This window comes from Rhinoderma darwinii, chromosome 5 (assembly GCF_050947455.1).
Source record: "Rhinoderma darwinii isolate aRhiDar2 chromosome 5, aRhiDar2.hap1, whole genome shotgun sequence".
Taxonomy (NCBI): domain Eukaryota; kingdom Metazoa; phylum Chordata; class Amphibia; order Anura; family Rhinodermatidae; genus Rhinoderma; species Rhinoderma darwinii.
This window is the reverse complement of record NC_134691.1, coordinates 340,809,684-340,822,192: the sequence shown is the minus strand read 5'-3', so window position 1 is coordinate 340,822,192 and position 12,509 is coordinate 340,809,684. Positions and strand designations below refer to the sequence as shown.

Sequence of the window (12,509 nt, the reverse complement as noted above, 5' to 3'; positions counted from 1 at the left end):
TGATGTTTCTACGAGAGGAAGAGAACTAAAAAGGTGGGATACCTCTTTAAGGAGCTGTATACAGGATTACATGGTTTGACTATTACACCTCGTGCTGATGGAGCGGTTTAGTTGCACTGCGTAGTCAGGACAACACGGACCAGAGGTAAGGGCAGGGGTCACTGCAGTGTGATTGACATTTACTCCATATAAACCCTGCCGTTATACCTGGACTGGCTAGGGATCCTACAACTTTGGCGTGTCCGCGAGGCGACAGGTGCCGAATCAAACCGCTCCTGATCGCCCCTCTCCTCTAGATTACAATTTTGATCCTCTAACCACATCTGGTTCGACGTGTCCTTGGGTCTGAAATTGCTATTTGGCTCCAACAAGCCAAGATCCTGCAAAGAGAAACATGAAACAGGTGCTGGACTCGTCCTCTGACAAAGCTGGGTGACAAACATGAGGTCACTCCCACAAGGGTTTGCCACCCAGTTTTCTCAGATCACTGAAAGGCACATATACATCCTTAGCCGCCATAACTAGACAGGTCTGCCATTCAGGATCAATAAGAAATGTCCCCCAAGAAACAGCAGATCAAAATCCAAAACTGCAGATCAGGAAATGTGAGCGCTAGACATGATCCCGTCTTATTCTAGTGCTATTTAGCAACTTAAAAGGTCAACTCCAGGCAAAGCCGATAGACTGTTATGTCTAGTGCAGGGCCTGAAGGGGTAGAACATGACACAGATTCAAAGAACATCAAAAGAGAGAATCCTGAAGAAAAATCAGCAAATTCTCCCATAGGGAACAGCAGAAATTTTCATGCCATTTTTAGCTGCCTGTAGCCTAAGGGGCTCAGAATAAACATCATTTATTTACAAATGGTTAAAATATTTCTGCCTTTTAGAACTGCCACACAGTTTAGTGGAGATCCAGTTGCAGTCTCAGAATGACCACCAGATGGCAGTGTGCCGAGATCATCCATGAGCTGGGGATTTCTACATTGTTACATTTTGTATTTACCTGAAAGATCTTACACGCCATGGCCGCCGCCTGCCGCTCTGCGTCAATCTTTTTTGGTCCATAACCTTCTACTTCGATAGGTTTGGGCCAATTTAGGCGGAGAGTAACTCTCTAGAAAGAGCAGAAGATCAGAGTAATCCGTCAATAACTGAAAAGGTTCTCGAAAATGTTACCATGTCTTGTAATTATTCAAGATCCAAGAAATAACCTGAAAGCACTTCAATGATCCTCGAGAATAATTTTTCAAGATCATTTTATTATGTACAATTCGTAAGCGATTTTTCTTGACGTTTCGACCTAACCTAGGTCTTTATCACAATCGCTATAAATGAAGAAATAATAATAATCATCATCGCCCCTTCCTGACCATTTTGAGAAATTGAATCATAACCTTTATTCCAGGTCATCGAGCAGGTACACAGACCCAGAAGGGGTGGTAATCACATTAAATTATTAAAAATGAGAGCATCATATTGGATACACACACTCGAGACTCTCGCACCTAAAAGGTCTCAATAGGGAATATGATCTTCTTTTCTGACCTTTGTTTGCATTCCCGTTTATTCTCTACATTTCCGTATATAACACTTGTATTCATTTCTTTCAGGCACGCTAGGAAAACATCCTCTGGGATTGAGAAAGCTCTTTACCATCACAACAAGGTTATCTCAGCGTCACCGATCTCGTTCTGCGTAAATTCTCGATCACGTCCATATTGACATCCTGTACTTGATCTCGCTTGCGTTCCAATTACACAGCGTTGCGGTGTGTAGTGCGCTTGCACTAGATGCCGTGTGCGTTCCACACCCCGGATATCCGGTGGTGTCGCGCTTTATTTAAAGACCTCTTCGGGGACATTAGCCACAGACCATAATCGGAAGAGCGTCTGGTAGACGACGTTACAATACTATCCCTAAACTACAATCAGGTATGCTGACTCTTTAGATTCTCTTTTCTTCTTCCATTCGCCTCATTCTGTGCACAGTATATGTTTTACCGGTATTTTATGGTATGGTCGGAGGGGACATCATAGCTGTACCCCTTATTGATATTATCATTCTCTTTGGATACTTACCATCATGAATGCTTTTGCCACATTGTTTTCTTGAGTATCCTGTTATCTACATCACTGGTGAGGTAGTCCCACCTTATTACTAATTCGTATCTCTATGCCATAGCATCAATATACTGTATGGATCTTTACTTAGTATGACATATGTATGGTCAAAATACTTCCAGTTGACACATCGCAATATTGCTTTAATCTTATATGACGAATTACCGATCTGTATGCATGTTTTGTTGATAATGTCCGCTTTGTACACTATATATCATGCTTGGACATATTTTTTGTATTTTGTATTACTTTGGATATTTTGTTCAGTTTTCCATTATGTTACTACACATGATGTGTATGTCATATGAGGATTATTATTATTTCTTCATTTATAGCGATTGTGATAAAGACCTAGGTTAGGTCGAAACGTCAAGAAAAAAATCGCTTACGAATTGTACATAATAAAATTATCTTGAAAAATTATTCTCAAGGATCATTGAAGTGCTTTCAGGTTATTTCTTGGATCTTTATTGTGGGTTTCCAGCCCGAACCTCTACAGCACTACTATAGCGCTTATTTGAGGTGTGCATCCTTACATATTGGAAAATATTGTAATTATTCAAAACGAAAAACCACTGACAACATGCATTTAAAGGGTATGTTCACCTCTGATTTTACGGTTAATAGAATAGCCACAAAAAGTTCTGTGTACATACATTACATTACTTGTCCTGTACTGATCCTGAGTTACATCCTGTATTATTCTCCAGAGCTGCACTCACTATTCTGCTGGTGGAGTCACTGTGTACATACATTACTTATCCTGTACTGATCCTGAGTTACATCCTGTATTATACTCCAGAGCTGCACTCACTATTCTGCTGGTGGAGTCACTGTGTACATACATTACATTACTTATCCTGTACTGATCCTGAGTTACATCCTGTATTATACTCCAGAGCTGCACTCACTATTCTACTGGTGGAGTCACTGTGTACATACATTACATTACTTGTCCTGTACTGATCCGGAGTTATATCCTGTATTATTCTCCAGAGCTGTACTCACTATTCTGCTGGTGGAGTCACTGTGTACATACATTACATTACTTACCCTGTACTGATCCTGAGTTACATCCTGTATTATACTCCAGAGCTGCACTCACTATTCTGCTGGTGAAGTCACTGTGTACATACATTACATTACTTATCCTGTGCTGATCCGGAGTTATATCCTGTATTATACTCCAGAGCTGCACTCACTATTCTGCTGGTGGAGTCACTGTGTACATACATTACATTACTTATCCTGTACTGATCCTGAGTTACATCCTGTATTATACTCCAGAGCTGCACTCACTATTCTGCTGGTGGAGTCACTGTGTACATACATTACATTACTTCTCCTGTACTGATCCTGAGTTACATCCTGTATTATACTCCAGAGCTGCACTCACTATTCTGCTGGTGGAGTCACTGTGTACATACATTACATTACTTGTCCTGTACTGATCCTGAGTTATATCCTGTATTATTCTCCAGAGCTGTACTCACTATTCTGCTGGTGGAGTCACTGTGTACATACATTACATTACTTATCCTGTACTGATCCTGAGTTATATCCTGTATTATACTCCAGAGCTGCACTCACTATTCTGCTGGTGGAGTCACTGTGCACATACATTACATTACATGTCATGTACTGATCCTGAGTTACATCCTGTATTATACTCCAGAGCTGCACTCACTATTCTGCTGGTGAAGTCACTGTGTACATACATTACATTACTTATCCTGTGCTGATCCTGAGTTATATCCTGTATTATACTCCAGAGCTGCACTCACTATTCTGCTGGTGGAGTTACTGTGTACATACATTACATTACTTATCCTGTACTGATCCTGAGTTACATCCAGTATTATACTCCAGAGCTGCACTCACTATTCTGCTGGTGGAGCCACTATGTACATACATTACTTCTCCTGTACTGATCCGGAGTTACATCCTGTATTATACTCCAGAGCTGCACTCACTATTCTGCTGGTGGAGTCACTGTGTACATACATTACATGTCCTGTACTGATCCTGAGTTACATCCTGTATTATACTCCAGAGCTGCACTCACTATTCTGCTGGTGGAGTCACTGTGTACATACATTACATGTCCTGTACTGATCCTGAGTTATATCCTGTATTATACTCCAGAGATGCACTCACTATTCTGCTGGTGGAGTCACTGTGTACATACATTACATGTCCTGTACTGATCCTGAGTTACATCCTGTATTATACTCCAGAGCTGCACTCACTATTCTGCTGGTGGAGTCACTGTGTACATACATTACATTACTTGTTCTGTACCGATCCTGAGTTACATCCTGTATTATACTCCAGAGCTGAATTCACTATTCTGCTGGTGGAGTCACTGTGTACATACATTATATTACTTATCCTGTACTGATCCTGAGTTATATCCTGTATTATACTCCAGAGCTGCACTCACTATTCTGCTGGTGGAGTCACTGTGTACATACATTACATTACTTGTTCTGTACCGATCCTGAGTTACATCCTGTATTATACTCCAGAGCTGAATTCACTATTCTGCTGGTGGAGTCACTGTGTACATACATTATATTACTTATCCTGTACTGATCCTGAGTTATATCCTGTATTATACTCCAGAGCTGCACTCACTATTCTGCTGGTGGAGTCACTGTGTACATACATTACATTACTTATCCTGTACTGATCCTGAGTTACATCCTGTATTATACTCCAGAGCTGCACTCACTATTCTGCTGGTGGAGTTACTGTGTACATACATTACATTACTTATCCTGTACTGATCCTGAGTTACATCCAGTATTATACTCCAGAGCTGCACTCACTATTCTGCTGGTGGAGCCACTATGTACATACATTACTTCTCCTGTACTGATCCGGAGTTACATCCTGTATTATACTCCAGAGCTGAATTCACTATTCTGCTGGTGGAGTCACTGTGTACATACATGACATTACTGATCCTGCGTTACATCAGCAAGTTTGCGGACAAACGTCTCCAAGCTTAGATAAGCCCCTATAATTCAGGTCAGAGGGGGGGTAGTTAGTTTTCCCCAAACAACATCACTGTACAGGCTTTATACTTCTCACAGCGGAGGGTTTGTTACAATGTATCAGTGTAGACAATCTTTTGTAGCCTGCACTACAGAACAGATTAATTCTGTAGCTTCTGTATTGATATAATTCATGACATATTCAATGACAGCAAGCAGATATATTGAATAATGAGGAATGAAACAAATCAATCTTTATTGACATCAGACTAGACAAACCCTTTAAAGACATTTACGGGGGAGGTGCTGCAGCCACTGTTGTACTCACGTTTTTGCCGCCGCTGCCGCTGTGGGTATAGCTCAGCTGGTCCTTTATTTGTGACGTCCGCAGGGCTTGACTGATGACGCAGTACAGTAAGTTCTTTGGTGACGGGAACTGTTTTAGAAGATTTGGTTCTGAAGATGAAGAAAACAAGGATCAGTAAGGAGAGAACTACAACTCCTATCAGCCCCATCACATAGCAGCAGAGCAGGCACATTAATAAATCACCAACATGTTCTGCAGCGCTTCCCAAATGGGGAAGTAAAACAAAACAAGCCGCAATAAAAACGGTGAGAGGCCCTCGCCCCCGAGAGCCGCCACTCTACGGCGCCCCCGAGAGCCGCCACTCTACGGAAGAGAGAAGCGCCCCCGAGAGCCGACACTCTACGGAAGGAGAGGGCCCCCGCCTACGAGAGCCGACACTCTACGGAAGGAGAGGGCCCCCGCCTACGAGAGCCGACACTCTACGGAAGGAGAGGGCCCCCGCCTACGAGAGCCGACACTCTACGGAAGGAGAGGGCCCCCGCCTACGAGAGCCGACACTCTACAGAAGGAGAGGGCCCCCGCCTACGAGAGCCGACACTCTACAGAAGGAGAGGGCCCCCGCCTGCGAGAGCCGACACTCTACAGAAGGAGAGGCCCCCGCCTACGAGAGCCGACACTCTACAGAAGGAGAGGCCCCCGCCCACAAGAGCTGACACTCTACAGGAGAGATGATCTGGTTAGGTTGTGTATGGGCCATGGCTATGTGGAATTAGTCTTCTTGAAGAAATTACGTTTTCCAGGCCACACTTAAAACTGGGAATTTTAGGAGCAAGTCTGATTGTCCGGGGCAGTGAGTTTCACAGAATGGGTGCAGCACGGGAGAAGTTCTGGAGAGGGGGTGGGATTTAATACAGGAGGATGTAAGTCATTGGCTGAGGGAACTAAACACGAGTTGGTGCAGACATAAGAGCGGAGATGTAGGACGGTGCAGCGTTGTGGAGAACTTTGTAGACAAGGAGAGTCATGAATAAAATTCTACAAGAGACAGATGAGCAGCGTTACCGCAAGAGAGAGAAGCAACGGCGTCAGCGTAACCGCTAGAAAGAGAGAAGCAACGGCGAGCCTGCCAATACACTGTATGTGAGAAGCGGCAGAGGGCACACTCCTGTGGCAGAGCAGTTGCCACCTTAGCGGGTTTGTCCATTTTCAACAAATGAATTTCTAGTTACAGGGCCACACAGCTTGTTACAGGGTCATGTGATGGGCACACGGGCTGGAACCATTATAAGATACAGCTCTGATACACATACTGTAACGAGAAGTGCACCTGCGTGTCCATCACATGACCATGGAGAGAATTGTATCCACTGGAAGTGAACAATTAGATGTTACTACTAGACAACAAGCAGTGATCTTGAAAACCGTAAGGAATTATTACAGAAAGTATATTGGAAAATTATACAACTTTTAAATATATAAAGACATTTTTTTTTCACGAAGCTGGACAATCTCCTTAAAGCGGCTCTGTCACCAGATTTTGCAGCCCCTATCTGCTATTGCATGTGATCGGCGCTGCAATGTAGATTACAGTAACATTTTTATTTTTAAAAAACGAGCATTTTTGGCCAAGTTATGACCATTTTTGTAATTATGCAAATGAGGCTTGCAAAAGTACAAGTGGGCGTGTATTATGTGCGTACATCGGGGCGTGTTTACTACTTTTACTAGCTGGGCGTTGTGCATAGAAGTGTCATCCACTTCTGTTCGTTAACGCCCAGCTTCTGCCAGATCACGCTGTGACATCACTCACTTCCTGCCCCAGGTCCTGCATCGTGTCGGCCACATCGGCACCAGAGGCTACAGTTGATTCTGCAGCAGCATCAGCGTTTGCAGGTAAGTAGCTACATCGATTTACCTGCAAACGCCGATGCTGCTGCAGAATCATCTGTAGCCTCTGGTGCCGGTGTCCTCGCTCGTCTGACACGATGCAGGACCTGTGAGTGACGTCACAGCGTGATCTCTGGAGAACACGGCTGTGTGTCTGCACTGCCAGAAGCTGGGTGGTAACGAAGAGAAGTGGATGATACTTCTCATCAGAGCGCCCAGCTAGTAAAAGTAGTAAACACGCCCCGATGTACGCACATAATACACGCCCAGTTGGACTTTTACTTTTAAACACGCCCAGTTGTACTTTAGAAAGCCTCATTTGCATAACTACAAAAATGGTCATAACTTGGCCAAAAATGCTCGTTTTTAAAAAATAAAAACGTTACTGTAATCTACATTGCAGCGCCGATCTGCTGCAATAGCAGATAGGGGCTGCAAAATCTGGTGACAGAGCCTCTTTAAGGAGTGGTACCAGGGTGGTTACCCACTGGAGGAAGGGGGCATCTGATGATATCAAGTATCGGATAGGGGCATCTGTATCAGATGACCGGGGGGAAGTGGGGATCCACGGCGGATGATATTAGTGGGGGGGGGCAAAGTAGCTCCAAGGCAAGCAAAATTGGGAGGAGTTGTCTACAGGGACAGAGAGGGACACTGGACAAGGGGGGAGGGACGACATCCACATGGACCAGGAGGAGGCACTGCAGGCAGCGATGCGACCAGAGGTCATTACACGAAGGGCAGAGCTCACACATAACACTAGGACATCACACGGGAGGCTGTCAGCTCAGAGACATCATGGGAAGAGACAGCAGGGGGGACCGTGACTTGTAGGTCAAGGACTAGACAGCCGCCGGAGGTCACTCACCTGCCCCAATTTTCCCCGCAGACGACTGCTCCTGTTCCTCCTCCTCTGCCATGAACCGATTAACACGGTGTCTCCTGGAACAGAGCGGCCGAACAGGGTTCCGATGCACCCGGCATAACAGCCTGCAGAGCAGCGGCATGACTACCGAGGGCGCCGCCATCACTAATGAGCACTGAGATAGAATGACAGAAAGGGCAATAAACGAAGCAACAGCGACACTGGAGGACCAGCGGCGACCAGAGGAACTGCAGCTACAGATTTTATACACTGTTAATTATGTAGCTTTTGCCTTAGGCCTCAGTAAAGAGTATATATAAAAGTAGGTGTAGTATATATATATAGAGGTAGGTGCAGTATAGTAATATATAGAGAGGTAGGTGTGGTAAAGGTGTATAGAGGTAGGTGTAGTATAGTAATATATATAGAGGTAGGTGTAGTATAGTAATATATATAGAGGTAGGTGAAGTATAGTAATATATAGGTAGGTGTAGTATATATAGAGGTAGGTGGAGTATATATAGAGGTAGGTGTAGTATAAGAGTATATAGAGGTAGGTGTAGTATAGGAGTATATATATATATGTAGGTGTAGTATAGTAGTACATGTAGGTGTAGTATAGGAGTATATGTACAGGTAGGTGTAGTATAGGAGTATATATAGAGGTAGGTGTAGTATATGAGTATATCTAGAGGTAGGTGTAGTATAGGAGTACATATAGATGTAGGTGTAGTATAGGAGTACATATAGAGGTAGGTGTAGTATAAGAGTATATATAGAGGTAGGTGTAGTATAGGAGCATATATAGAGGTAGGTGTAGTACAAGAGTATATATATAGAGGTAGGTGTAGTATAGGAGCATATATAGAGGTAGGTGTAGTACAAGAGTATATATATAGAGGTAGGTGTAGTACATCAGTATATATAGAGGTAGGTGTAGTATAGGGGTGTATATATATATATATATATGTAGGTGTAGTATAGGAGTATATATATAGGTAGGTGTAGTATAGGAGTATATATAGAGGTAGGTGTAGTATAGGAGTATATATAGAGGTAGGTGTAGTATAGGAGTATATATAGAGGTAGGTGTAGTAGAGGAGTATATATAGAGGTAGGTGTAGTATAGGAGTATATATAGAGGTAGGTGTAGTAGAGGAGTATATATAGAGGTAGGTGTAGTATAGGAGTATATGTACAGGTAGGTGTAGTATAGGAGTATATATAGAGGTAGGTGTAGTATAGGAGTATATGTACAGGTAGGTGTAGTATAGGAGTATATATAGAGGTAGGTGTAGTATAGGAGTATATGTACAGGTAGGTGTAGTATAGGAGTATATATAGAGGTAGGTGTAGTATAGGAGTATATAGAGGTAGGTGTAGTATAGGAGTATATCTAGAGGTAGGTGTAGTATAGGAGTATATAGAGGTAGGTGTAGTATAGGAGTATATATAGAGGTGGGTGTAGTATAGGAGTATATCTAGAGGTAGGTGTAGTATAGGAGTATATAGAGGTAGGTGTAGTATAGGAGTATATCTAGAGGTAGGTGTAGTATAGGAGTATATAGAGGTAGGTGTAGTATAGGAGTATATCTAGAGGTAGGTGTAGTATAGGAGTATATAGAGGTAGGTGTAGTATAGGAGTATATCTAGAGGTAGGTGTAGTAGAGGAGTATATAGAGGTAGGTGTAGTATAGGAGCATATATAGAGGTAGGTGTAGTATAGGAGTATATATAGAGGTAGGTGTAGTATAGGAGCATATATAGAGGTAGGTGTAGTATAGGAGTATATATAGAGGTAGGTGTAGTATAGGAGCATATATAGAGGTAGGTGTAGTCTAGGAGTATATATAGAGGTAGGTGTAGTATAGGAGTATATCTAGAGGTAGGTGTAGTATAGGAGTATATAGAGGTAGGTGTAGTATAGGAGTATATCTAGAGGTAGGTGTAGTAGAGGAGTATATAGAGGTAGGTGTAGTATAGGAGCATATATAGAGGTAGGTGTAGTATAGGAGTATATATAGAGGTAGGTGTAGTATAGGAGTATATCTAGAGGTAGGTGTAGTAGAGGAGTATATAGAGGTAGGTGTAGTAGAGGAGTATATAGAGGTAGGTGTAGTATAGGAGCATATATAGAGGTAGGTGTAGTATAGGAGTATATATAGAGGTAGGTGTAGTATAGGAGTATATCTAGAGGTAGGTGTAGTATAGGAGTATATAGAGGTAGGTGTAGTATAGGAGTATATCTAGAGGTAGGTGTAGTAGAGGAGTATATAGAGGTAGGTGTAGTATAGGAGCATATATAGAGGTAGGTGTAGTATAGGAGTATATATAGAGGTAGGTGTAGTAGAGGAGTATATAGAGGTAGGTGTAGTATAGGAGCATATATAGAGGTAGGTGTAGTATAGGAGTATATATAGAGGTAGGTGTAGTATAGGAGTATATCTAGAGGTAGGTGTAGTATAGGAGTATATAGAGGTAGGTGTAGTATAGGAGTATATCTAGAGGTAGGTGTAGTAGAGGAGTATATAGAGGTAGGTGTAGTATAGGAGTATATATAGAGGTAGGTGTAGTATAGGAGTATATATAGAGGTAGGTGTAGTATAGGAGTATATATAGAGGTAGGTGTAGTATAGGAGTATATATAGAGGTAGGTGTAGTAGAGGAGTATATAGAGGTAGGTGTAGTATAGGAGCATATATAGAGGTAGGTGTAGTATAGGAGTATATATAGAGGTAGGTGTAGTATAGGAGTATATCTAGAGGTAGGTGTAGTATAGGAGTATATCTAGAGGTAGGTGTAGTATAGGAGTATATCTAGAGGTACACTACTGTTCAAAAGTTTAGGGTCACTTAGAAACGTCCTTATTTTTGAAAGAAAAGCACCGTTTTTTTCAATGAAGATAACATTAAATTAATCAGAAATCCACTCTATACATTGTTAATGTGCTAAATGACTATTCTAGCTGCAAACGTCTGGTTTTTAATGCAATATCTACATAGGTGTATAGAGGCCCATTTCCAGCAACCATCACTCCAGTGTTCTAATGGTACATTGTGTTTGCTAACTGTGTTAGAAGGCTAATGGATGATTAGAAAACACTTGAAAACCCTTGTGCAATTATGTTAGCACCGCTGTAAACAGTTTTGCTGTTTAGAGGAGCTATAAAACTGACCTTCCTTTGAGCTAGTTGAGAATCTGGAGCATTACATTTGTGGGTTTGATTAAACTCTCAAAATGGCTAGAAAAAGAGAGCTTTCATGGGAAACTCGACAGTCTATTCTTGTTCTTAGAAATGAAGGCTATTCCATGCGAGAAATTGCCAAGAAACTGAAGATTTCCTACAACGGTGTGTACTACTCCCTCCAGAGGACAGCACACACAGGCTCTAACCAGAGTAGAAAGAGAAGTGGCAGGCCCCGCTGCACAACTGAGCAACAAGACAAGTACATTAGAGTCTCTAGTTTGAGAAATAGACGCCTCACAGGTCCTCAACTGGCAGCTTCATTAAATAGTAGTCGCAAAACGCCAGTGTCAAGGTCTACAGTGAAGAGGCGACTCCGGGATGCTGGCCTTCAGGGCAGAGTGGCAAAGAAAAAGCCATATCTGAGACTGGCTAATAAAAGGAAAAGATTAATATGGGCAAAAGCTCAGACATTGGACAGAGGAAGATTGGAAAAAAGTGTTATGGACAGACGAATGGAAGTTTGAGGTGTTTGGATCACACAGAAGAACATTTGTGAGACGCAGAACAACTGAAAAGATGCTGGAAGAGTGCCTGACGCCATCTGTCAAGCATGGTGGAGGTCATGTGATGGTCTGGGGTTGCTTTGGTGCTGGTAAAGTGGGAGATTTGTACAAGGTAAAAGGGATTTTGAATAAGGAAGGCTATCACTCCGCAACGCCATGCCATACCCTGTGGACTGCGCTTGATTGGAGCCAATTTCATCCTACAACAGGACAATGATCCAAAGCACCTCCAAATGATGCAAGAACTATTTAGGGAAGAAGCCGGCAGCTGGTATTCTATCTGTAATGGAGTGGCCAGCGCAGTCACCAGATCTCAACCCCATAGAGCTGTTGTGGGAGCAGCTTGACCGTATGGTACGCAAGAAGTGCCCATCAAGCCAATCCAAATTGTGGGAGGGGCTTCTGGAAGCATGGGGGGAAATTTCTCCCGATTACCTCAGCAAATTAACAGCTCGAATGCCAAAGGTCTGCAATGCTGTAATTGCTGGAAATGGAGCATTCCAAGACGAAAGCAAAGTCTGAAGGAGAAAATTATTATTTCAAATAAAAATCATTATTTCTAACCTTGTCAATGTCTTG

At 42.6% G+C, this 12,509-nt stretch overlaps 1 protein-coding gene across 3 annotated transcripts in view; it reads right to left on the bottom strand.

Moving 5' to 3' along the window:
* Positions 1-12,509, bottom strand: part of DHX30 (DExH-box helicase 30) — a 52,641-nt gene that overhangs the window by 13,847 nt on the left and 26,285 nt on the right. For 2 of the 3 annotated variants that reach the window (XM_075827834.1, XM_075827836.1), the window contains 3 exons: positions 5,450-5,577; positions 1,006-1,116; positions 208-380 (listed from right to left, as the gene is read on the bottom strand). In XM_075827834.1, coding sequence (XP_075683949.1) covers positions 208-380; positions 1,006-1,116; positions 5,450-5,577 — 412 coding nt within the window. Of the gene's footprint in view, positions 1-207; positions 381-1,005; positions 1,117-5,449; positions 5,578-8,183; positions 8,356-12,509 lie in introns of all 3 variants that reach the window. The other variant, XM_075827833.1, reaches the window with a different exon arrangement.